The sequence below is a fragment of the Chelonoidis abingdonii genome, chromosome 1 (assembly GCF_003597395.2).
Source record: "Chelonoidis abingdonii isolate Lonesome George chromosome 1, CheloAbing_2.0, whole genome shotgun sequence".
Taxonomy (NCBI): Eukaryota; Metazoa; Chordata; order Testudines; family Testudinidae; genus Chelonoidis; species Chelonoidis abingdonii.
The window spans coordinates 207,331,463-207,359,232 of NC_133769.1; the positions used below are offsets into that span (position 1 = coordinate 207,331,463).

The 27,770-nt window shown below is 39.8% G+C and overlaps 1 protein-coding gene across 1 annotated transcript in view; it reads right to left on the reverse strand.

The window, feature by feature from the left end:
• The window catches only part of DSCAM (DS cell adhesion molecule), a 665,984-nt gene that overhangs the window by 40,427 nt on the left and 597,787 nt on the right, over positions 1 to 27,770 (reverse strand). Inside the window, exons 24-29 of the mRNA XM_075073839.1 lie at positions 27,003 to 27,101; positions 26,502 to 26,690; positions 22,544 to 22,834; positions 17,966 to 18,142; positions 7,325 to 7,355; positions 2,624 to 2,739 (exon numbers count right to left, since the gene is read on the reverse strand). Of these exons, the coding sequence (XP_074929940.1) occupies positions 2,624 to 2,739; positions 7,325 to 7,355; positions 17,966 to 18,142; positions 22,544 to 22,834; positions 26,502 to 26,690; positions 27,003 to 27,101 (903 nt within the window). The remainder of the gene's footprint in view (positions 1 to 2,623; positions 2,740 to 7,324; positions 7,356 to 17,965; positions 18,143 to 22,543; positions 22,835 to 26,501; positions 26,691 to 27,002; positions 27,102 to 27,770) is intronic.

Genomic DNA, 27,770 nt, shown 5'->3' on the forward strand with positions numbered 1-27,770 from the left:
GTTCTTGCAGCAGAACTGACTTCATGAACAGCTGCATGGAGGCTTCTTCCTATCTGCACAACAAGATTGGTGGAGTGGGGTACAGGAGAGAGTTAGACCCCAGGCCGAGTAGGGGAGAAAGAAACACTTGTGAATCCACTACTGCATGGATTCACTTCAAAGAAACAGCAGAGGCCACTGCGGAGGATTCCTTCTGACTTTCCATACAGAGTCTCCACCTCTCCCTGCACCAAGCCAGGCTACAGGGGGGGAGCAGTTGGTCCTGTGGCAGCTAGTAGCTTTTTTCTTTACAATTGTGATCACAGTGCTGGTTTTATTTTAAAAAAAAAAAGCTATACAGAATGCAGAGTATGTTGCCCACTCAATCATACAAGATTTAATCATAAGTCCCTTCCTGGCCCCACTATAATCAATGGTAAATCTTCCATTGACTTCGCCTTGCAGAACAACTGCTTTTGTATGCTTAGTGTTATCCAGGTTTAGTCTTCACATTTTATTTTTACATTATTACAGTCTTTTTCATCTATTCTTAATAGTGATGAAAACCATGGGAAATTCCTGCTATCATACCATGTACAGCTTTTTAATGCATTTCTAAAGGGACTGTCAGCAATGTACCCATCAGCTGTGGCTGATCCATTGCTTCTAACAATTGTTTTTTGTTTTTTTGGGTTTTTTTCCAACTGACAAAAGAACATTAATGTGAACAATTCTGCACAGTAACATAACTGGCATTCTTTGCCCAAAAAAGGGCCCTAAATAGAATGAATGTTATGAAACCAAATTACGCAGTCCCTGGCAAAAGAGGAGCTCTTACTCCAGTCATGAATAAAACCTGCCAAAGCCTATGTGAAATCCTGTCAAGGTGCTGGCTTGCTATTACTGCTTTGTGCACCACAGTCTATTACTGTGGCACCGATCACATTGCTGTAGTTAAAGAGCTAATGCCATTTCCATTATAAACCCCTATTGCACAACTACTAGAACGCAAGAGTGAAATCTCTGTCATAAAAGATTGCAGCACAGAAATGAACTTTGGAAACATAAAGCTGGAAACAAAAATGTCCAAGTTGCAGGTGATGTGTGGATCTTATCTTCAAAGCAACCTTGTAAATCATTAAACACAGAAAAGGCTGAATCCTCTGGTCCAGCCAAATCAAGCTAGCCTGGCTCAGGATGTGATAGGACAAAGTTAGCTCATTCTTCCCCAGTCTTGGGACTGAGTAGGAGCCTCAGAGCTAAGCTACATTATATTTGCTAGCTCCACTGGTCCCCTCCCCTCTGACAACATCCTAAATATGACCACTACCTATGCTCTATATCACTGGAGGATTCCTCAATACAAGTGGAATCCTCTGCTGATCACTTAACCATAGAATATCAGGATTGGAAGGGACCTCAGGAGGTCATCTAGTCCAACCCCCTGCTCAAAGCAGGACCTATCCCCAGACAGACTTTTGCTCCAGTTAGCTAAATAGCCCCCTTAAGGGTTGGCCTCCCAATCCTTCTGCTGAACTATCCCTCCCCTGGAACTTAAGCCAGCTTCAAGTTTCTTTAGACTACTTTTTGTGCAAAATGGTAAAAATCTGGCAAGATCAGCTACCTCTGTGAGAGCCCTGCCATTTTGTAAAGCAAGACACTCATTAAATCAGTTGTTTTTGCTAGCTTTCAGCCATTTTGCACTGAACTCTTAGGGAAATTGCTGTTTTTGTGAGATTTCAGATGTATCCCAGGCATAACATAAGTTATTTATGGCTTTTGACCTGAAACTGGAATGACAGTGGTGAGTGGTTCCAGGAGATTTGGTAACCAATCTTCTGAAATGTAAAAGATTTCACTTCAGGTCCCAGTTTTAATGTATCTCAATTTTTTCTTATTTATTCAGTGTAGCAATATACAGAATAACTTTTGCTATAGCTAGGCAGATATATAATTAGGTAGTTTTATGTAGAGTTGGGTGGGAAACAACTTTCTAGCCCTGCAAAACTTTTAGAGATTTAAATTTTTTCTAGTCTCAAATTTGAGGCAAAAATTTGAAATCTCAGAATATAAGAATGGCCATGCTGGGTCAGATCAAAGGACCATTTAGCCCAATATCCTGTCTTCCGACAGTGGCCAATGCCAGGTGCCTTAGAGGGAATGAATAGAACAGGCAATCATCAAGTGGTTCATCCCCTGTTACCCATTCCCAGCTTCTGGCAAACAGAGGCTAGGGACACCATCCCTGCCCATCCTGGCTAATAGCCATTGATGGGCCTATCCTCAAAACATTTTATTTCAGTAATTTTGAAATGTTTTGTTTTAATTTCAACCTTTTTAAAATAACATTTTTTATAATAAATTAAAATTTCAAAACAAAAAATCATTTTAAAATGGAAAATTAAAGTTTTCATGTTGAAAATGTCAAAATGGAACACTTTACTTTTTGCTGCCCTACTCTACTTTAAATTTTCTAGGGTTCCTTAAAGCTCAAAATGATTTATATGTAGAAAAGGCTTCAATTCACTTTTCAGTCGTGACAAATTATCTTGCAAATTAGGACCCTAGCCCTTTTTATGTGTAAAGGATGCAGTGCAAAGCCCACCAAAAACATTTATTATATAAAGCAACATTGACATTTTACCAATGGTCTCCATTGTGTCCCTCTCTTCAATCAGAAGCTGAGCTCTGGGAATATCTATGTGCATCCTCAGTGTCTGCTGCTGCTTGTTAAGTGTATCTGAGGTCCTGGTGTTCTTACTAAGCACAAAAGACAGACAAACATGAAAACACCCCCCATATGAAAAGATACTTAAATATTTCCTTTTAAAAAATCCGTTCAACTGAAGCTAATATAATTACCATACTCACCAAAATTCTCATACATTTTATTTTCTTTCTTTGTACTTTGAAGCAAATAAGTGGTATTAACTTAAAGTATGCGGTAGGGAGATGAGAAAAAATAGGTGGGGGCAAGGGACTGAGTCTGCCATTATTCAGTGGCTTATCTATCAAAAGCCCTTATTAAATCTTTTCGATGCAGCTGTTCAATATTGAAACTGATGGGAACAGTTATAAAACTGCTATTTTTTTGCATTTCTAAGATTTGACTAATGAACCCTTCAGCTGACCAGACAGGTCAGTGGGAAGATGGTGTCTTATATAAATTTCTCATATTAATTAATTTTTCAGTGATGATTTAAATCCGGAACATCATAAGAATTGGTAAGTTAAGAAATCAAACATTCATTAGAAATTCCATTAATAATTGTTAATTATATGAGGAAAAATGAAGACTTTAGTTCTGTTGACATTGCAGTAGTAAGAAATTATAAACCTTGTTAGCATTCATGGATTAACTCCTTTCATTGGATGTGGTATTTTAGAACAGGACTATAAAACAATTATTGTATCATCACACAAGCTATAAAAATTTTAAAGTCTGTGTACCAGAAAATTACTCTGAGAATGAGCCATCTATTAATAAGTAAATGAAAATGGGTAATAAAACTGAGCAGCATAATCATATGCAATTCAGAAATTGCAGTAAAATCTTCCATATTACACTAAAATCCAAGGATCTGTTCACCCCTTTCCATGGAAATGCTAAAGGGAAGGAAAGAACTCTCCATACAGGCCCCCTTATTTTTCCTGAATCATTTTGTAAGAGGAATTTCTTCCCCTCACAAAATGGGCAGCAGTTATGCCTCTAAACCCAACAGATCCAATGGGATCCACCAGAACTGAGCTAGGACATATCTGACAGAATCTATTTTTCTAGTCTTTTCCCCACTCTATCTTAGGAATTATGGCTCCTATCAATGGTATGTAATGTGTTTATTCTCACAACAACCCTGTGAGGTTCATAGACTCTTCCTAGATTCTAAGATCTGAAGGGACCATTGTGATAATCTAGTCTGACCTCTTGTATGGCAATAGAACCTCCCCAAAATAATTCCTAGAGCAGATCTTTTAGAAAAACACCCAATCTTGATTTTAAAATTGTCAGTGATGGAGAATCCACCATGACCTCACCCCCAAGAAGCCTTCTTCAAAAAAGTCTGTCTCTTTCTCTATCAAAATTCTATCCTGGAGATGAGAAACCCTTTTATTAAAACTGATTTGTCTCCATGAATAGACTTTTTTTTCAAAGAACTGGCATTTTCCAACCCCAAAAAATTGTTGAAAAATTCCCAACCCACTCTAGTGACTGGGTCTTCAACGTTAGAAAATCCAGGCTATTAACATCAAGGGATTATAACAGGAATCGGCAAACTTTGGCACACGGCCCATCAGGGAAATCCACGGGTGGAACAGCACTGTCTGTTTACCTGCAGCATTAGGAAGTTCAGCCAATTGCAGCTCCCACTGGCCATGATTCACCGTTCCAGGCCAATGGAACTGCCTGGAACTGCCATTGGCCTGGAATGGTGAACCACGGCCAGTGGGAGCTGCGATCAGTCAAATCTGCAGATGCTGCAGGTAAACAAACTGCCAGCGGCTTTCCCTGATGGGCTGCGTGCCAAAGGTTGCCGATCCCCTGCATTATAATCTCATAGATAAGGATTCCAGAGACTACTTCCCAAACAGGAAAAATATAATTTACTTACATTTTAATTACTCTGAAATGATAAAAAAAAAAGAGACTTTACTGATTATAAGCCTAAAATTTGTTTCAAGTTTGCTAATTAGCTCCCTAGACATTGTGATGGCCTGTATATAACATACCTCATTTATTGACTATGGATAAATATTTTTGTTTGTTTGTTTTTTAAGCAAGTGAAATGCATGATATGTTAAAGTTTGTTCAAAACTGATTAAAGAGATGAACATCATTTTGAATAATCGATCTAGACATTAATCTCCCACTCAATTGAATGACTAAAAAAATATGTTCATTCACAACAGGGTTGAATCTTACACATCCATTTATACACAAAGGGTTTACATATGGCACCTATGTAAAACTAAGATCATTTTGGATGCTTGGCCAACAGTCATGACTCTTCATTAATTTTGGGGGCTGAGGTCAGCAAGTAGGTTAATGCAAAAGAGGTATGGAAAATGATTCCTTTGTAAATGTGAAGGCTGGGTTAGAGATTTCAGAGGCACCGTATGTCTTATTCTATGCTCAAAATTAGAAACATGAGCCAGTTCCATACGCTAATCAATGATGAACAGTTAAGAGGAATTTATCTGGAACTTGCTGCCAAAGGAAACATCACCAAGCTGAACTTAAACACTAGTAATTGTTACTAATTTGAGGTACGAGGGGCAAATCATACAACTTTTATTAAATCGTTAGTAAGTGGGGCTTGCGTAGCTTCCCCAGGGATCTGACTTAAATATCCCAAACCAAGGCATTCAACACAGATTAAAGTGCCAACCTTAACCCTTTTATTCTTAAATGCACTCACAGGGGCACAAATATCCCCAAGGGAGATTTCTAGACTTTCTAGATTTGTATATGATACTAGGTTTTGGTATAATATAAAGAAATCTTATTCATAATGTAACAAGAAATTTAACATATGTGACTCTGTGGGTTATTGGGGATTTTCCTCCTTTGTCTAAAAAAGGCCTAAATTTTCAAAAGTTAACTAGTCATTTTGGGAGCCTCAGTTTTTGATTACCCAATCTGGGGTAACCCTTAAAGGGGCCTGATTTTTCAGAATGTGCTGTGCACGCACCCTCTGAAAAGCAGGCTGTCAGAAAGTGTTGCAAGTTGAGCGCCCTTTGACACTGTCCTAAATCACTTCTGAAACTGTCACTTTTGAAACTGTCCTACATCACATATTTTTTCAAAATGCCTATTTTGATAATTGTTTGCGGTTATTTATATCTTTAAAAGATATATATGCAGTAGATGTTTTTAAATCAAGCAACCAGGTTTTTAATGGGATGGGGGAAGGAATGACTATCAGTACTCACAAAAATTAAAGGCTGGCAGAAATCATTGCAGATAAGTAACATGATAGCTGTACTAAAACATTTTGCCAATGCAACTTGATCTGATCTGCTATGTTAGTACTGGGTCTCTTTTGAGCAGAGGCTTGCCAAATATGCTGAACTACATGGATTTTTTGTGAGATGGAGAAACACCAAAGAACGACTCTATTGAAATCATTTTTACTTGTCACTTACAGTTAGTGAGGGCTCCAATCCTGCAAACATGCACATATGTAATTGAACCCACAAAAGCAATACTACTGAAGGCAGTGGGACTCTACAGATATGTAAGTGTTTGCAGGATGGGGGTCTATATTTGAATCTAAGTTAACTGATTAACCCTATGTATCACCAACACACCAGACAGAGATAGTCTAATAACTAAGGTGTGCCGTACAATCAAATGAAATCTAAAACCTCAGAGATGGGGGATTTTGAATTTTTGAAAATGGTCCAAACTGGCAGATCATCAGATATCCTGGAGGTTTTTATTTTCTTAAAAATAAGTAAGATTTTCAGTTAATATGAACCAAAATGGTCCTATTTTCAGAAACCCACAACGGTTTCAAAGTTCAACATTTTTCCAGACAAGCCAATAAACACTGAAAATATGAAATTTCCATATTTTCAGGCTATTGTTGCAAGAACAGTCATTTTGTTGTCATTTCACAAAAGAATTATAGTTCTGGATAGTGAAATGACTCAGAACAAAACAGCAAAATAATAAATAAACTATCCCCACTTTCACAAAGTTCTACTTACAATCAGATAGCAATGATGTGTGTGTGTGTGTGTGTATGTGTATTGTATTTTAAAATATGCGCTTCCCAGGGTTTATTGCCTTCAATAAGATGATCTCTGAAGAGCAATTCCTTTTATGCATATTATGAAAACACTTCAGTGAACAGGCAAAATGTCCAAAGGAACCTAAACGTGTTCTGTAATTTAATCTACTAATACAGGGGTTCTCAAACCTTTTTATATTGTGGTTCACATCTTAATAGAGATATTGCCTCATAGGTCACCTTTTTTGACATTTATGACTGCACTGATCACCTCTCTTTTCACTGATTGAATAAAATCCCTGCAGCAAGTTCAGCAACTGCTTAAATACACATCCAATATTAGGAAAGTGTTCAGTGCATCTTCAGCCTCTTTTAACATGATATTATAGGGGGAAACAAGGAGGTGAATCAGCACCATGTTAGTGACCAGATTTCTGTGGAACTCTGCTTGTCTCTGGACCATTAGAAATCACTGGTGTGTTTGGCACATAGATACAAAGAATTCAGGAATGGAAGGTTTAATAATTAAGTTGTTCCCAGGAATGATTTTCAATATACTCCCCTGAACCAGAAACATTATTAAATGTGGAATTACTAAACATTATTCTTACCTCATAAGCATTTCAGCCAAACTCTTTGCATCTAAAAGAAAACAGGGCAAATATTAGTACCTGATATGTAGCTAGTTAACACTTTAATTTTTGTGCTACAGTGAAAGTTTTTTGGTAGATGGATTATTAAGGAGTGGAAGGTTCAGACCAGCCATTTATTAGAGATTATTCTCTTTCCTCAGATCAGCCATCAAGACACAATAGCCTCTAAAACTCCTTATTGTTGTTAAAACTGTATTTGACTATCATATATCTTTCTGATACACAGAGTATGTATAATTCTCCAGTGGCAGTGAAAATGCTCAGAAACATATTAAAGGCTTTATTGCAAACTGTTCATCTTGACTTTGAAGAAAACTAAATTTAGAACAAAACAGAATTTAACTTGAAAAAGCTAAAGAAATTCAGTAAAAGAGAGAGAGAATATAAAAACAAAAACAGCCCCAATAAAAGCATTGGCACTATCCGTTCTTCAACACAATTAGCTTAAAAGAAATCGAGATAAGTTAAAGTAGTTCACAAAATTTCAGGTACCTCTGAATAGGAGCAGGTCATGACATGAATGAGCAATCCCCTACCTGGGCACCACCAAACCAAATCTGATTGCCTGGAGAATTGGCCAAGGAAGATCACAAAAGGGTGAATTTGTTTGGTCACTATCAGGTATCCACACCATTCCATTATATATTATGCAGAACTACCCCTTTGTGTTCAGAGGGAGCCCTACATACAAATCAGTAGGTAGCAGCTTATTCCAATAAGAGTCAGTCATTCAAAACTATCCCAGTGGGTGGACCCTTATTCTCTCACAGAGTCCCACTGACTTCAATAGGGCTCCAACCAGGAGTAAAGGTCCATGTGGGTGCATGTTTGTGTGTTTCAAGCCACTAGTTTTTAATTTTTATTTTAAAACATTCCACTGTAATGCCCTAAGAACTAAGTCTCACACTGAGACTCTACCACCTTGAAGTTTCTTTTGCCATAATGGTTCGCTGTATCCTCAGCCTGACTTTTTTGAGGGACTACATCTCCCAGACGGCAGTTGGGAACTGGCAGCAAGGACAAAGCAGTTCTCATGGGAGACCAGGCAAATGAAGGAGGGCTGTTCAGACAGATAGGAAAATGGGGTGCATTGGGTCTTGTTCCTCCCAGGAGTCTCAATCCTATCTGACATCCAGTATTCAGAAACTGTTCCACCTGCCTCTCACAAAAGTCCATGGTGACTCTTTGAAATTAGCTAGATCCCCAGTTAATATACATCTCAGAAAGAGGAAGCTTTTTATGTTATTTATTATGAATATTTATTTACAGGTTTTCCAATTTCCAATTTCTAAGATTATGGTTTTTTTCCTCCTAGAGATCCAACTCAATTTGCCTCTGTAGCTTCCCTCCCTTCCCCTCCTCCTGCTCCTTTTATCTGTTTATTCATTTGCTACGGATTATCTAAATTTTAGATTGTAAATGTCTGGGGCTGGGACTGACTTTGTTATTTGTTTGTACATGTCTCCTACAATGGAGTGCTGATCACTGCTTGGAACTGCATAAATACCCTTTGCTGTTTATGTGTTCAGGTGCTCCTTGAGGAGGGAAAATTATAGGCACGAGTCCCATCAATGGCCCCAGTGCAAAGCCAGCATTTATTTTGGGAACAATTGTAATGCCCACCACCTCTGAGTACATCACAGTCCTGATCGCTTCACAAACCTGTACCATGACAATCCCCACAGCTGATTTGCCAACTCCAGACTGGCTAGCCAGGGACCTGTAGCAGACTGGGATAGCCAGCTTCCAGATGGCTATAGCAACCTGCACCTGGACTCATGTATGACCTCCTCCACATAGGTATTCTGGCACCTGATGGTTGGGGTAAACTGATCACCAGCCTCCAGAAACATCTGCTTCTTCATGCAAAAGTTCTGGAGCCACTGCAGGTCATCCCAGGTCCGCATGATGATGTGATCTCACCAGTCTGTGCTTATGGCCCTGCTCCAGAAGCACCAATCTACATATGAGGAGTCTACAGCTAAGGCATGAACAGTATCAGCTAGGCTGTAACTGGCATGTGAGTGTCTCTCTCTGAGAGGTGCCTTCTAGGCCAAAAACTGACACTGAAATGTTCACCGGCATCTTGCACTAGGTTATGATCCATGCTGATGGCTCTGGCTCTTGGGGGTGTGCAGATACATAAAAGCTCAGCTGGATATGTTGATGGGCAAATCCCACTCAAAACACTTCCAGCCTACTCCAGCTGGACAGACAGACAAGTTCTCCCACAACCCACTATGAACCAAGCCTGAAGTAGTGCTAGGAACTCTGGGATATCATGGTATATGCCCACAGAAGCTGAAGTTCTGACTCAGATCTGAGCAGGGAAGTATAGATACACTAGCATAGTTGTGAAGCCCAGGTTTCAATTGCAATGTGGATGCTCAAGTGCAGGCTTGGAAACACTAAGTCTGCAGGTACAGGTCCCACAGACCCAAGCTTACAATGCTGTGTAGACATTCTCATAGGCACTACTATTAAAATAAAGCCCTTTCTGGGTATCATTATCAACAGAGAGAACAGATAAAAGGGAACCCTTTGAAGGCTGGTCGACTCAAAGTCTGTCTTTCAATGTTGCCTCTTCTATTTGTTTGTAAAATGAATGTGATTATTTTTGTGGCATTTTTAACAAAACAAAGACTGATGTGCATCCTCCCACATCCAAAACATGAAGTAATTTAAAAACTGGTGAGTCCAGAGATCACAAGCAATCCCAGAAGAACAAAGCAGTGTGCAGGTGCAACAGAGGGAAAGAAATGTGATAAGAAAACAAACCTCAAGTTTCAAGCTTTTAAGAAGTTATTCTGTCAAATATTGGTCATGTGGAACCCTTAATTTACCTTTTCCTCCCTTGGCTCCTTGTTTGCAAATCTATCAGCATGTCCTGGATATTGGCTGAATTTGTCTTTATCTTCTCCCTGCCTCTGCTGAAATCTTTTACATTCCTTAATCACCTCTGGGGTCTACTGCATGTGTTGCAAGTACTTCATACATAGTCTTTTAAATGTCACATCTCTAAACTTCCAAAGATGTAGGATACAATGGGCAAGCCATTCACATGTTCCAGGAGGCAGGAGCATATCACCACTAGCTTAATGCCTCACTCTTAATGGAGTTTTATTCAACTTTGACTATAATGCAAAATGGGCTCTCTTTGCTTTTAAAATCCTACAGGGATTTGCAATACCCTATATCTTGACACCAGCCACCTTATCCATCTACGTATACCTCACTCTGACTGAAGTATCTGAATGTTTGTTCTCCCCTTCTGCTCATTCCATTCTTTCAGTTTTAACCTTCTCTTTCCCTATGCAATGCAAGATCAGATAGTGGGGGATGGAGAGGAAAGGGGTTTTTTTCACTTGAAATGCCACATCTAATTTGAATCACTGTGCCACTGAGCCTCTCTCTCTCTCTTACATCAATGGGTTTTGCTGTTAACAGTTGATTGACAATTTATACAAATGGTGCTACATAATAACAAGAACAATATTTTTAAAATTATAAACCAAACTAAGGGCTTGCTTCTGCTTCCAGCTGAAGTCAATGGTGGTTTTATGGACTTGGCAAGGTCTTTATGTACAAAAGACAAGAGAAAATGAAGCCTATATTGCCTAGAAAATACAGCCACTGATGCAAAGTAAGTTCTGATTTCTTGCAGCTCTCAATTGTGTTTCTTGGTGCTGACAAGTTACAGCAATATTTGGGATGATGGAGAGACCAGATCCAAATATTATCCACAAGTCAGACTTCACAACATTGCTGTGATACATAAAAACTCTCCTGTACCCTGTAGGAAGCTTTAAATCAGCAACTCATAGTTCCTACAGTGAGACTACAGATAGCTGGAATGCTGGCTGAAACCAAGAAAAAGTTTTTTCATTAAATGTTCGCTCCTTTTTTTCATTGCAGCCTGTCCAATTGGCACTAGAAAGCAAATACACGGTGAATCAGCCAGTGCCATTTGTCTGGAATAAATGCAATGGAGCATCAATATGCCCACATGTGTATCCTTTCCCCTTGGTTTCAAGCAACCTCTTTCCAGATATTCTCAGCTGCTGCTCAGCTATATTGTGCTCCTCACTATATCTGAAAAAAAAATGGAGTGAGTTTATGTTGTCATCACCACAGATATGTGGTAGGGTATCCATATGCTGATTTAGCTGGCCTTAGAACATTTGTGTAAGGGAGCATCTCCTCACAATTTCACCCAGACTGCCAGAAGGAAACCTGCAGCACTATGCAATGGTACATACAACACTGAATGAGAAAACGCTGCAGTTTAACTGCAGCACCAATATTTAGCACAGCAATTGCCCAAGTTGGTCCATTGCCTCAGACAATAGCAGCAACATAATACACAAGGGCTATATGTGCCTTCCATGCTCCGCACAAAGCTTACACGTGCATAGCAGTGACTTACTGAATGAAAACTAACGTCTTGAGACAACATGAAGGGTGACTTAAAGTCTGTGAATACTTTACACATTTGGTAAAAAAACACCTGTGCCAATTGCAATAAGACAACAATGTGTTCAAAACATTAACTGAAGCAGAAATTCACACTCATTGGCATGCTAAGTGTACATGCTAGAAAGGCTTCTGGTGCATGACTACATCAGGATGTGAAAAATGGGAAATCCAGCTTCTGCACTCACTTTTGCTCACTGGGACCTCATCAGTTATATTTCTTAACCCATTTGGGTTGACTGGGGAAATCAGAGCTGTACTGCAGTTTTAAACTGGGCTTTGCCACGTATCAGGTATCATTGTGTGCTGGTATCTCTTGCTTGGATTAAAGTGAGCTGATAGTGATTTGGTAACAGTGGGGGCTAGGTTAATAGCAGAAAAAGAGTGAAAGTCCGCAGTTTCCTTGGTTCTGCTGTATACTGAGTTACTGAATCACTATATGACCTCAGGCATCACTTGACCTCCTTGTGCCTCAGCCAATACGGCTGAAAAATTGGGTAAACAACTGGTTAAAAACCAAGTAGTGTCTCTGTACAGAGAGTTCTTGAATAAATAAATAATACATCATGTGACACTGGAGGAAGACAATTTTTAGCGGTCTCCACATTTTAAACCAATCATTAAAATGCTTTAGAAGGAAGAGAATACTGGGTAGGTTGCTTAATTTGCCTGGGTAGAACTAAAGCCATAACCCCACTCTAGATCATAACGGTAACCCCAAATATAGATCATGGAAAGAATGCTCTTATGAAAAATGCACTGCAAGTGACGTTAATCTATGAAAAAGATGTTGGGGCAATGGTGGATAATCAGATGAGCACGAACTCCCATTGTGGCACTGTGGCCAAAAGAGCTAATAAGACCTTGTGATGCACAAAGAGGGGAATCTCAGGTAGGAGTAGAGGGGTTATTTTACCTTTGCATTTGGCCCTGGTGCTACTGCTGCTGGAATAACGTGAACAGTTCTGGTAGAGGTTGACACATTGGAGACAGTTCAGAGAAGATGCACAAGAATGGTTAAACCATTGGAAAACATGGCTTATAGTGTCAGACTCAAAGAGCTCAATCTATGTAGCTGAACAAAGAGAAAGTTAAGGGGTAGATTGATTATAGTCTATAAGTAGCTACTGTGGCAAATTACCGGTATTGTTCTCTGGGTCTCGCGCTTTCTCTTCTCTGGGGTAGGTTCAGGGCGATATTGCTTGCCTCTGAACCAGTTCTTAATCACTCCCCTAGTGTCCTTGGAGGAGGGGAGTGGAGAGGGAGGGACCTGGGCCCGCCCTCTACTCCCGGTCCCAACCCAGGGGCCCTGGGGTTGTGGTGAACCACTTGACTAGCGGTTTCTTCCCCTGGGTTACTTCCCTCTCATACCCGTCAGCTTGTGAAGGGCTTCTCGCCTCTCTTCTATACAAGCCTGGTGCCCCTTACCTAGGGTTTCTGTTGGGCTTCCCAATCCACCGCAGCACTCCTCCAAACCTTCTATTTCTCTCTGGACAAACTCTTCTCTTCTGCAATCTGCACTCTGCTCCAATCCAACCTTTCTCCTTCAACTACCACCCCCTGTCTGACTGAAGCAGGGGTTTATATCCCATGACTGGAGTCAGGTGCTCTAACTGGAGTCAGGTGCTCTAATTGGCCACAGCTGTTCTAGTTAATCTAAAGCAAACCTTCCTCCCTTGGTAGGGAATAAGGCCCCCTGCTAACACTCTTATGCTGCCCTCTGGCCATGCTGTATCACACTACATGAAGAACTAATATTATGAATGGGTTCTTCAATCTACCAGAGAAAGGTACGTCATTATCCAATGGCTGAAACTGGATGCTAGGCTAGAAATTTTTGACAATGAGGGTAATTTAATGTTACAACAGTTTACCAAGGTTTGTGGTGGAGTCTCCATTCCTGGCTGTTTTAAAATTAGGACTGGATGTTTTTCTAAAAGATCTGCTCTAGGAATCATTTTGAGGATTTTCTATGTCCTGTGTTATACAGGAGGTCAGACACTAAATGATCACAGTGGTCCCTTCTCCCTCAGTTGTGTATCTTCATGAAGATACACACACCATGCAATAATGTTCACACTTCCTAAAAAATATTTTAAAAGCCTTTATGCAGAGAAAACAATTTCAGAATTATATTAAATGTAAATGTAAATAATGTCAGTGAAAAGTGAGTCAGTGATGGCTTTAGGATCATAATAATTCAATAAATATTTCTGTTCTGTAACTGGATAAAAGCCAGATGTCTTCATATCATATGATGAAATACTTTCCATTGTGACAGAAACTCAGGAAGATGTTAAACAGCATCTACTAAAGTTAGATATTTTTAAATCAGCTGTTCCAGACTACTTGGATCCAAGAGTTTTAAGAGAGCTGGCCAATGAGCTCTCTGGACCATTAATGTTGATTTTTAATAAGTCCTGGAACACTAGGGAAGCTTCGGATGACAGATAAAAGCTAATGCTCTGCCAAAATTTTAAAAGGGTACCTGGTACAAACCAAGTAAATATAGGCCTGGGCAAAATAATGAAATGGCTGATACTGAACTTGATGAGTAAGGAATTGAAGAAGGATAATATAATTAATGGCAATCAACATGGGTTTATGGAAAACAGAGCCTGTCAAACTAACTTGAAATCTTTCATTGATGAGATTATAAATTGGGCTGATAATGGTAATGGTGTTGATGTAATATACTTAGACTTCTATATGGCATTTGATGTGGTACCACATAACATTTTGAATAAGAAACTAAAATGAGACAAAAAACAATATAGCACACATTAAATGGATTTAAAACTGCCTTACTGATAGTACTCAAACTTTAGCTGTAAGAGATATTTTGACATTTGTTTTGATCTTGAAATGGGATGAAAAGTCAAAATATCAACTTCTATTCAGGAATGAAAAGTTTAGATTCAGACATGTCAAAACAGGGGTGTTTCTAGTGGGGTCCTGCAAGGACCAGCTCTTGGCCCTATACTATTTAATAATTTTTATCAATGACATGGAAGAAAACATAAAATTTTTCCTGATAAAATCTGCAGAAGACACAAAAATTGAGGGAGTGGTAAATAATGAAAAGGACAGGTCACCGATACCAACTGGATCAGTTGGGAAGCTGGAGGCAAGCAAACAATATATTTTTCAATACGATTAAATGTAAGATCAGACATCTAGGAACAAAGACTGCAGGCTCTACTTATAGGATGGGGGACTCTATCCTGAGAAGCAGTGACTCTGAAAAAGATTTGGGGCTCATGTTGGATAATTAGAATAACATGAGCTCCCAGTGTGATGCTGTGGCCAAACAGGCTGATGCAATCTTTGGTTGTATGAACAGAGGAATATTTTGTAAGAGTGAAGTGGTTATATTACTTTAAGGACTGGCTTCATGAAGGGTGGGGCCCAATTTGAATACCCGGCAGCGGTCCGGAGCTTCGATAGCACTTCAGCGGCAGGAGGGTCTGCTCCGGGTCTTCCACGGCACCAAAGGACCCCCCACTGCCGAAATGCTGCTGAAGACCCCTGGAGCAAACCCCCAGCTGCCGAAATGGCACCGAAGCCCCAGACTGCCGCTGGGTAAGTAATAAATAAATAAATAAATAAAGAGGCGCCTAAGGCGCAGGGCCTTAGCATGGGGCCCTCTTAGGTGCAGGGCTTGATTCGGGGGAATTGGGCGAATAGGCCTAAAGCTGGCCCTGATTACTTCTGTATTTGGCACCGGTGTGACTACTACTGGAGTACTGTGTCCTGTTCTGATGTCCATTATTGAAAAAGGATGTTGTAAAACTGGAAAGTGTTCAGAGAAGAACCACAAATAATTTTTCTCTGAGTTGGATTAATTTACTAAATTAGAAGAACTTTAGGGTGAGTTTCACACTCTGCACAGTTTGACAGAATGGAGTCTTGAATGTCTTGATAATGACATTACATGGGCATGTGTAAAGTCCCCATGTAATGTTCCAAAGCAGGTTTTCATTAGAATAGGTTGTCAGGATGCTGAGTAATGTTTTGCAGCATTCTGTGTGTATGGAAAACATGCCTTATATCAAAAGACTAAAGGAGCTCTATCTGTCTAGTTTATGAAAGAGAAGGTTAAGGGGTGAGCTGATCAGAGTCTACCTTCATGTGGAATAGAAACTTGATAATAGAGGGCTCTTCAATGTAGCAGACAAAGATACCATGAGATCCAGTGGCTGGAGGTTGAAGCTAGACAAATTCAGACAAATTCAGGAACAAGGTGCACATTTTTCATGAGGATAATTTACTATTGGAACAATTTACCAAGGGCTGTGGTGGATTCTCCATCACTGGCAATTTTAAAATCAATGTTTAGAAGTCTTTCTAAAATATAGGCTCTAGTTATGCTTTAACAGGAATTAATGCAAGGAAGTTCTATGGTGTGTGTTATGCAGCATGTCAGAGTAGATGATCACAATGGTTCCTTCTGGTTTTATAATCTATGAATCTATGAAAACTCAAATTAATTACCAGGGTAAAATTACTCTGGATGTGCATAATAATAATGCTTTTCACCCAATGATCGCAAAGCACTTTACATCATTAAAGGATTGAGTCTCACAATATCTCTGAGAAGTAGGTAAGTATCACTATCCCCATTTTTCTGATGAGGAAAATTGAGGCGCAGAGAGACAAAGTGTGACATGACTAACGTCACACAGGAAACCTACTGAAGAGCAGGAAACAGAATCCAGGTCACCTGACTCCCTGTACTGTGCTTTAAATACAAGATCATTCCTCCTCTGTGACCTACACATCTGTCAGTTCTAACGGCCCTGCATCAACACACACGCAGGTGTCACTACAGGAAGGCAAGAAGCAACCTGAAGAAGAGGAGGGTGGATACTAATATTGAGAAGAAGATGAACAGGGATTTGCACATGTTATCCTGCAAAATCTATGGTTGGCCCTAGTTTTAATCATCAAGATCACATGTTGTGTGAAATATCTATGACTAATTTTCTTTCATGCAGTACTTGGAAATAAACTCATTTTAAGGATTACAAATATTTTTGTTATTATGTAGTGCAGGCTCTGAAAGGCTTTTAACAAACTAATTTCAGTAAGCCTTGATGTCTATTCTCCATGCTTCACAAACACAGCCAAGTCATGAGGCACACAGGGCAGGGTGCAGATATGGTACTCTGCCCCCATTGCAATTAGTGGTGATGGAGTGATAAGTGCATTCATCAGAAGAAACAATGAAATTGCATTAATTCATAGCTAGAATACCTATGTCAAGTGCAGACACTTATGTCTGAATAGGGTAATGATTAGAGAAAGGGACAGCTCAACAAAGAAAACGAGATATAATAGGAGAGCAGAGTTAAATAGACAGTATAAAATTTTTCCATTTGAAGCGAACAATGAAGTATGCTATTATTAAACTTCTCCTGCTATAATACAGTACATTATACAATATAATTAATGTCCATCCCAATAAGCAATATGCAATCACATCTTTTGCAAATATATATGAGCAAGTCAGAGAATTTATGGGCATGTTTTTCTAGCTCATTGATATCTGGTTACTGCATCAGAATTATCCTAGATGCGTGGCTTATGTTTTCTTGAAAAGTGGATTTCCCTCTCTCCCAAAGAACAACCAATATAAGAAATTGGAACTAAGGTTGATGAAATTCTTTAAAAAATAAATAAATTAATGGATACGTGATTTTTTCCCCAGATAAAATAATCACTTTGCTTCTGACAAAGTGGGTATTCACCCACGAAAGCTCATGCTCCAAAATGTCTGTTACTCTATAAGGTGCCACAGGATTCTTTGCTTCTTTTACAGATCCAGACTAACCTGGCTACCCCTCTGATACTTGACACTTTGTTTATGGAGACGAGAGACTTATTTTTCAAAAAGTTATTTCTTTACAATATTCATTTCTGTAAAAAAAGATTTTTTTAAAGACAAATCACCTGTATTACTATAGTTACTAACTTAATATCACAGGAAAATGACACTTTACGTAGAAAAATATCTTTGGTACATCATACAAAGTCTCGCAAGCTTTTCTCTTCTCAGCCTTATTTATACATTCACGCTAGGTGACTAGGAGTATGTGGGAATAAATGCCAGATGTCTTCTCTTACCTCTGAGTCTCTTCAGTCTCTGCTCCCTCCTCCTCCTTCGCACAATCAGCAGAAGCACAAAAAGCAGCAAGACCCCCACCAAGATACAGGAAATGGTCACCAGCATCTTTAGCCCTTCGTTGGTCGCCAGACCTTCCTCACTTTGGACAACTGATTTAATGAGTGGAGGGATTGTACCTGGAAACAGTGTCATGACATTAGATGCCTATTAATGAAGAGAAAAGGTTGAGTTTTCATAGAAATTGTACTGTATCTTCCAAGGGCATACAAGCCATTAAGAAGGTTTTGTCATGCTCAACATGGTATTACCTTCACACATGACATATTTAACCATTACAAAGAGACTGCAGAACTAAAGTCTAACCTATTTGTTTCATTCTTTACTATGGGAAATTAGTATTTGTGTAACAGATTTACATCATTTATCAGGTATTCCTTTAAAAAGGAACGTACGTTCACTGCTATGTACACCAAATGGGCCCTTTAAACAGAAACGTTCTTCTATCAGGTGTCTACATGGGCAGCACTGCATTGATCCTGAGTTCAGATAACCTACCTGCTGCTAATTCTGAAGCTTATCAAGACTTTCTGAGATTTAGCTCATGAAAGAAATAGGACAACAAGGATATGAGGAAATCATGAGATTTTAAAAGTGGAGTAGGGGAAGTAGATTATAAAGCACAGCCATTATAAGAGTCAGGCGACTCGGTCTTTTCATTTTGGGATGCATTTGCATTTTCAGCATCATTACTTGACATATGGTCTGTAATACTTTACCCTTCATTTTCTTTTCAGGGATATAAGTAGCACGCAGCACTTTCTAAAGAAAGCTGTTTAATCATAAGAAGGTTCTCATTCACTTCCTGATTGCTAGTAATCCTGCTATATGCATCCACAAACGGGGCTATAAAATATAGATTTGTGTAGAACATGAGTAGAAATATGTAAGTATTGTGAACTTTGATGACTGCAGACGGACGCTATTTAATTTTAACCAGCTACTGAAGCGTAAAACTGGCTATCTGCTTGCTGAATGGATAGGAGGTTAGGATTAAAAAACAGATACATTCTCTTTTACATCTTAACTGCTGTATTGTGTCATATGGCTGTCTCTCATTAAGTAGCATACAAAATCATACAAGTATTATGATGTGATGCAATGTAAGTGCCATAATTACAGATCAAATGTAAAGATCTACACCCTTTTTGAGCTACTTGTTTTGCACATAATAAGCACAGTGATACCCTAAAGGACTTTGGATAAGCACAGGATGACACCTAAAGGACTTTGAGTAAGCATAGGATGTGCCAATATCCAAGGTTAGCTCAGATACTTCAGCACATTTATTTTCATATGGTAGCATTTTTCATACACATTGTGTAGGGTTTCTTTCCCCTTTGCTGAGCTACAGTGTTCACGTTATACCAGAAATAATGTGGTTTAATAGGAAACCAAGAATAATAACAGCTTTATAGAGTAAAGCATGAAAACACATTTACACAGAACTAATGGAAATGGTTAGCTAAAGGAACGATGGAAAGAATGATCAGCTAAAGATATGGAAAGAGCTGCAAACTAATGAAGGGCAAACTAATCTCTGCAAAGTAATCATCCCAAATTCTCCCACATACTCATGACTAAAATTTGCCTTCACTTACAGTTACACATACCCTTTGGCTAAGGAGAGAGTTAGGCTCAATAGTATCTAAAAACATGTCTTTCAAGACACTATATTTTGACTTAAGTGGTATTAAAATAGTGTCCTAACTTTAAATTAAAACCTCAGTTTTTAGGTAAATACATTAAATGTTCTATAGCTATTCTAAATAAAGTGCAAACCTGGTACATTATAGATGAGCACTGCTAGTTTAATACAATATGTACCACAAGTTTAATAGAACTATATATGCTTCACACAATCAGCGTATGATGTTTAGTGTGTGCAATCAGTGCTGAGCGAAAACCAAAATTTCCATCTCATGGCAATTTCTGATATTTCAACATTTGTTTTCATCCCAAATTGCCATTAAAAGTTAAAATATCAAAACTTTTCACAGAACAAAAAATTATAAATAATTTCAGCTTGCAAATGTTTTGTTTTGGATCAGTTCAACATTTATCTGCATCTGCCTGAGCTGCTGTGGTGCCTCATAGGAGCTGTAGTTTGGGTGCCTCATGACCCCATTTATCCCTATGGCCCAGCCTCCCCAGTCAGCCTACATATCCCATGATACACTCTGGACCTTGTACTCCAGAGTGTCTTATTCACTGCATTCCAGCTATTTTTGGCTGTTGGATGGGCCTTTGTGGGCCTAGTCAACTAGTGTAGTTCAGAGCTGCTACTGAACTGTTCTAATTTATTCCAGGATTAGAACTGAACCAGCCTTAGAATTAGAGATCCAAAACTGGCTCCTTTGTAGTCCCCCATGCCATCCCCACCCCTATACTCAGTGGATACTTACAGCTAAGAATCCAGACCTAAGTATTTTGGTTTCAATGTACTTGAAACACAAGCAAAAATAGAAGGGACACAAAATTCTGCAAACTGAAACCACTGGGAAAGGTTAGCTGACGTGTGGGAACTGAAATCAAAGAATTTCACAGAGCTCTAGTATGAATGCTCTAGCCTTTCAGACTAACTGGTTATACACAGAGCTTTACGTTTTAGGGCATTTAACCTAACACTTATTAGTTGTTCCAAACTGAATGCAAACCAAACAACTGAAAAGATGTGCAATTCAGAACTTTCTGCTAACTTTCTGAAGGTTTTACCCAAATTCTACTATCGCTAACAAGCACTCGTCTGTAGCACTTTACATCTTAAAACCCCAGTACAATAGTTCTTAAAACAACTTACAGTACATAAATTCAGAAGTATTATTATTTCCTTTCTACTGGTAGGGAAATTGAAACAAAGACCAGTTGAATGACTTGTCCTAGGTCACACAATGAGTCCAAAAGGTCAGGATTAGCACTCATGAATGGAACTGGTTGGAAATTTCAAATCTGAATGATTTTCTAATAGAAAATTCACCTTCTGCAAAATCAAAATTTTTCTCAGGAATATTTAAATTTTGCCAGAATATTTTGAGTTTCCATTGGAAAATTGTCTCCAGCTCTATGGCTCTCCCCTATCTTGGCAGCCCACCAGAGAGCAGTTAGGGAGCAGGAGGACAGAGGGAGTACATTTCATTTTGGCAACACTGAAAAACATCCCTGCTGCAGGAATGTTTTGGTGTTTCTACAACAAATTATTTCAGAATCTCATGGTTTTTGTCTCAATTTGGGATGAAAAAAATCCTTTCATGTAAATAAAATTCTGTTTCCCATTCTGCTCTACAGACTCCTCTGATTCCCAGTTATGTGCTCATTTTTCTAGATCAAACTCTCTTTCTCTAAGGCTGACTGTAGCCACTTTGGCTGTAGAGCTTCACTACCAGAGCACTGTTATCAACCGGGATAATCAGTGTCAGAAATGTCTGCTGCTCTTTGTGAGATTTTCCAGTTGACCAGAAGCAGTGCCCTATTGAAATAGAAATACTTTTACAGTTTTATTGTCTTCTTATTGCAGATTCCATATCGCAGCACACAAAGTTAAATGGCACTTAGATAACGTTATGTGAAATTAAATTATTTACCATCTACTGACCAAAAAGCATGTGAGCTGCCTTTTGAAAACAGTTTTTCATATGAATTTAGTGGCTAACTGCTCTAGTTCTTTTATTATACACTCTGGTCTGCGCCTTTCACAACATCCCAACTTAATGTGCAGCTTAAAACAGCAGATCCAGCCATGCAGTAATTATTTTGCTTGGCTTTTTTAAATGTCAGGAAAAGGCAGAAAAACTGTGTGTGAAAGGATCGAGAAGGAGGAGACAGAAGGGCCTAAGTAAAACACTAAGAAGTCAGCTGATGGTACTTGAGTTATAGCCAGCACTGATTGTATAACACAGTAAGGAAACCTCCTGCACCAAAATAACTTACTGCACTCAAAAAGGACTAGTTTTAACTATTAGTCCTGCACTCTGAGTTGTTCAGACTCAGACTTAGTGAGTTTGGAGTTCTGTCACAAAGAAATTCCAGGGAATGAGACTGCAGCCAATCATACTCTTTCTGGTGATGGTTACAGGCACTAGTCATAAAAAAAAGATCAAAATGACTCTTGGATGGAAGAGAAACATTAGATATTACACAAAAATTGTATCAAAACCGGTGGTTCTCAACTTATTTATCATTGTGGGCCATATATGTGACCCACAATATGTTACCTGGGCCACAGAGGCTGGGTGACAGGGCAGTGGCAGCCTGGACCCTGACCCCAGATCCCCACTGGGCCTGGGCCATCCCTTCCTCTTTGCCTGAACCCAGACCCCCAGAGCTTGTGGGACTGGGCGGCTGCCCCAGCCCGACCCCGGACCCCTGGAGCTTGTGAGGCTGGGCGGCTGCTCCACCGCAACCCCAGAGCTTGCAGGGCCAGGCAGCTGCCCCATCCTGGACCTCTGGAGCTTGCGAGGCCCGGGCGGCCGCGGGTTGAGAACCACTGAGCTAAACCAAATACATTAAATGAACGCACTTACTGCCATCATAGTTGAGTGTGGCAAATTTGGCCTGTTTCTCTGCACAGCCTGCACTGTTGCACACTCTCATTTGCAGTTCATACCAAGTTGATTCTTGGAGGTCATATAGTATGTAGGACTTAGAAAGTGACGTCCGCTGAGCTGTTGTCCATACTGTGGTCCGAAATGGCCGGTACTCCAGGGTAAAGGAAGTGATTGGACAACCACCATCATTCCAGCCAATAAGGTTCAATCGTACTCGAGTGGTGTTAATACTGGCAAAGAGTTCTTGTTCTTTGGAAAACTGTGGCTCTAAGAGAAAGTATATTTTATGTGAAATACTTAAAATAAATAAAAATAAATAAGGAATAATTGACAGGACAGTCCTGCCTTTTTCATAAATCATTCTCAAATTTTTCTCCCTGTTTTAAATTGTTTTTTTTTCAGAGATCCAGATTTTTAAACCCAGAAATAGTGTGCATGCACTTCTATGTGGACTGGACTTGCACAAGTCTGTTTGAACTTCTGCACAAGTCAGTTTGAAAATCTACAACCAACATTTCAGAATGTTATTTGTTGCTGCCCAGACAAAAACCAAATATATAGAAAACTAAGTGAAAATGTCATAGAAAGGCAGGTAATCTTGGAGAAAAATTCTACATTAGTGAATTGCCCTTTAGGGCTATATTATTCCTTTGAAGTAGAACTGATCAAAAAATTTCAGGCATAAATTTTGAGGTATAAGGGGCTTTGTCAAAATTAAACGATTTTGTGGTAAAATGTCAATTTCGATTTAATTTTCTGTTTTTGTGATGGGAAAATTCAAAGCAAAAGCATCAAAATGTTGACATTTTGAAATGAAACACTGTTTTGTTAAAAAATGTCCAAATGTTTTGTTCTGAAGTTTCTGAATCTAAACTTTTCATTCCTGAAAAACAGCTGATATTTTGACTTTTCATCTCATTTCAAGATCAAAACAAATGTCAAAAATACTAGAATTTCCCATGCTACAGAAATTTTGTTTTCTGAATAGATCTACTTTGAAGCATATGGGCAAGTCCCATTAATAGTAGAGGGAACAGACTGTATATCTTTAAATTAACAAAAAAGGACAAAAAAGGACAGCTATGCTAAAAACTTCAGATTCAGAGGTAAAATTTACCAAATCATTTTGAGATCAGTTAAATTAAGGAAGAGAAGCAGCTAAGGTGCACATAAGGGCTTGTACACCTAACCTAGTCTGTCATGATAAAGATGCAGCTGAAAATGTTTTCAAAGAGACAAGGTAGCTGAGGTAATGTACCCCTTCCGCTTAACAATCTATCCCAACTTGTATTTAGTTCAGAAAATCTACTTCCTTTCCCAGATCTTGAAAGCTTGTACCTTCCACCAACAGAAATGCTGCCAAATTTCTGCGGCGTTTCGGCAGCAATGCCTCTCGATGACGTCTCTTGTCGGCAGCAAGTGGCGTCATCGAGAGGCATCGCCGCCGAATTTCTGTGGCGTTTTGGCAGCGATGCCGCCTCTCGATGACGCCACTTGCTGCTGACAAGTGACGTCATTGAAAGGCATCGCTGCGGAAATGCCCCAGAAATTCGGCGGCATTTCAGCAGATGCTCCACCGCCGGCCAGGATGTGGGCGTATTTAGATGCCCTCGCGGGCGCCATCGCAGGTACCGCGTTGGGGACCTCTGATCCATCTTGTCTCTCTCATGCCCAGGGACCAACATGGTTACAACAACAATGCAAACAATGTTTTCAAAAGCAATAACAAAATACTCAAAGCAACTAAAATTGGAACATCTCGGGATGGACTTCACCTAAGTAAGGAGGGAAATAGATTTCTAGGATGGAGGCTCGCCAACCTCATTAAGAGAGCTTTAAACTAGGAAGTTGGGGGAGATGGTTGGGAGATGTCCAGGAGATCTCCACGCCAGAATTTAACCTGGAGAGGGAAGTAAACCAAGTGAGAGGGGATACGCTTGTGGACCAAAGAATTGACCCAAGGAGGAAAAGCGGAGTAGAAACTAGACTAACAGGTGATCCTGGTGGTAGAAGGTCTGTGCACAATGGGGTAAAGAATGTTACTGATGCCAAACGCCAAAAATTAAAATGTCTGTACACTAATGTGAGGAACCTAGGTAACAAGATGGAGGAACTGGAGCTACTGGTGCAGGAAGTGAAACCGGATATTATAGGGATAACAGAAACCTGGTGGAATAGTACTCATGACTGGAGTACAGGTATTGAAGGCTATGTGCTGTTTAGAAAAGACAGGAAGAAAGGCAAAGGTGCAAAGGTGGAGCTGGAGTAGCATTGTACATCAATGATGAGGTTAACTGTAATCGAAATAAGAAGTGATGGAATGGATAAGACAGACCTGTCTGGGCAAAATCAACACTGGGATAAAAAGCTACTAGAGCCCTCCCCTGAGAATAGTGCTTTGGGGAGTGTGCTACAGACCGCCGGATCTGATTGGGATATGGATAGAGACCTCTTTAAATGTCTTTAACGAAATAAAACACTAAGAGGAAAATGTGGTGATTTCAGCTTCAAGCTTTCCAGATATAGAACTGAGGACTAAGTGCTTGCAAGAATAATAGGGGTCGATTTTCTGGATGTGATAGGGATGGATTTCTTCACTCAAGTAGTTTTGAAGTACCGACGAGAGGGGATGCCATTTTAGATTTGGTTTTGGGGTGAGAGCAGTGAGGCGCCTCATAGAAGAAATGGTGGTAGGGAACAACCTTGGTTCGAGTGATGCATGAATGATTCATTCAACTAGATGGAAGATAACAAGTTAATCTGGGATTAGGGTTTTTGACTTCTCAAGGGCTTAATTTTAAAGATAAGGAAATTAGTTAGGGAAGTGGATTGGACGGAGGAACTGTGGATTAAATGTGGAGGAGGCCTGGAATTATTTAAGTGCACAGCTGCGAAACTGTCGAAGACCTGCATCCCAAGAAAGGGGAAAAAACAACCATGGGCAGGAGTATGTAAGCCAAGCTGGATGAGTAAGCATCTCAAGAGAGGGGATTAGGAAAAAGCAGAGCTTACAGGGAGTGGCAGAAGGTCGGGATTAAGCAAGGGAGACTACTTAGTGAGTCGCCATGTAGGGATAAAGCGAGGAAGGCTAAAAGCCATGTAACACTGGAGCCTATGCAAAGGGAATATAACCAACTAGTAAAGGGTTCTACCAAGCCACATAATACAGAAGAAAAAATCAAAGAGAAGAAGTGGGACGCTATAGCACTGAGGATGGATATGGAGGTTAAGGATAAACCTAGGCATGGCCCAATATCTAATAAGTACTTGCTCAGTCTTTAATAAGACTAGTTGAGGAGTTTAGGGATGATGGAGGGATGATAGACGGGAAATGAGGGATATGGAGGTGGATAATTACCTGCATCTGAGGTAGAGGCCATTTGGAACTTAACCAGGGACAAAATCGGAGGGCCCGACAATCTCCATACCAAGAATATAAAGGAACTGGCGCATGAAATTGCGAGCAAGCCGTTAGCGCTGAGTTACTGCAGAGAATTCTTTCCTGGGTGCTGGCTGGTGAGTCTTGCCCACATGCTCAGGGTTTAGCTGATCGCCATATTTGGGGTCGGGAAGGAATTTTCCTCCAGGGCGGATTGGCAGGGGCCCTGGAGGTTTTTCGCCTTCCTCTGCAGCGTGGGGCATGGGTCGCTTGCTGGTGGATTCTCTGCAGCTTCAGGTCTTCAAACCACAATTTTGAGGACTTCAATAACTCAGTCATGTGTTTGGGGCTGTTATAAAAGTGGATGGTAGGGTTCTGTGGCCTGCTTTGTGCAGGAGGTCAGACTAGATGATCATATTGGTCCCTTCTGACCTACGAGTCTATGAGTCTATCTGTGCTTCTCTTTCTAACGATAACAACAGAATTACTTCTATAGCAGGATGGGAGAGCTCACACTCATTAACTGTCTGAGTAAACAGGACAGCAATTCAGTACCTTTTCCAAGTGTTTTGGCCTCTATGATCTCACTGATGCGTCCTGGTCCCACTCCATTCTGAGCAGTTAGTGTGAACTTGTACCAGGTACCACATTTCAACGTCTCTAAACGGTAGGACCGTTCACTAGGGCTAATGGGAAAACTACCCCACTGCTCACTATTATCTTCAGAGTACTGCAGTATGTAACCTGCAAGAAAAGCAAAGGCAATGATAAACCAGCTATCTAACTTCTTTAGAAGATACAAATCACAAATTCTGCTGAATATGACAATATTATGAGGATTTTATACATTAAGAAACCCTTTAGCACAGAAAGATATTGAACTCTCTTCTTACTGGATTAGTTCCAATAGATTCTGTGTAATATAAATATACATATGACTTGCATATGTGACTTTCACGACCTCCGTGACAGACACGGAGCCCTAATCATTATTACATGCCAAGCCTCTAAAGAGATGATAATTTAGTAAGTTGCAGTTAACTTGAATTCTATTACCTCGGATAGAACTACCACCATTGTCTCCAGGTATCCAGGAAAGAGTGATAGAAGAAGATGTGGTTTTGGACACAGTAAGTCTTGGCTGGTCTGGTGGCACTGGATGGGAAGGAGTTAAAAATAGAAAATAGATTTAAATGATTATGCATAGCTTTAAACATTCTAACAGTCATTTATCAAATAACTGTTTTGTGTGGCAAAAATGCAAATTATTTCTGTCAAAGTGTCTGTATAGTTGACATCCTCAGTCAGAAGTGAGCAGACAAGCTCTCATTTTTTATATTTAAATTTCTATACAAATTTATCTTTCATTTTCCCCCACTTTTTCTCTGAACATCTGTATTTCTCAGCACTGCTGCCCTGCAGGATCTCCTTCCAAATGACCAGGAACACATGTGGCCTCTCATAATTAACTTTCTATTAATTTTCATACCTGTTTTAAGTGCAATGGTTGCAAGTCAGGGTGGTTGGACAGTGGAATAAATTGCCTAGGGAGGTTGTGGAATCTCCATCTCTGGAGATATTTAAGAGTACACTAGATAAATGTCTATCAGGGATAGTCTAGACAGTATTTGGTCCTGCCATAAGGGCAGGGGACTGGACTCGATGACTTCTCGAGGTCCCTTCCAGTCCTAGAGTCTATGAGTCTATGAATCTTAGTTTAGCTGATGGAAATTGAGGCCAGTTTGCAAATAAATGGCACACACAGGGATGCGTTTGCACCAAATAGTGGTAATCGCATATGCAAAAGTGGGTACATACACATTT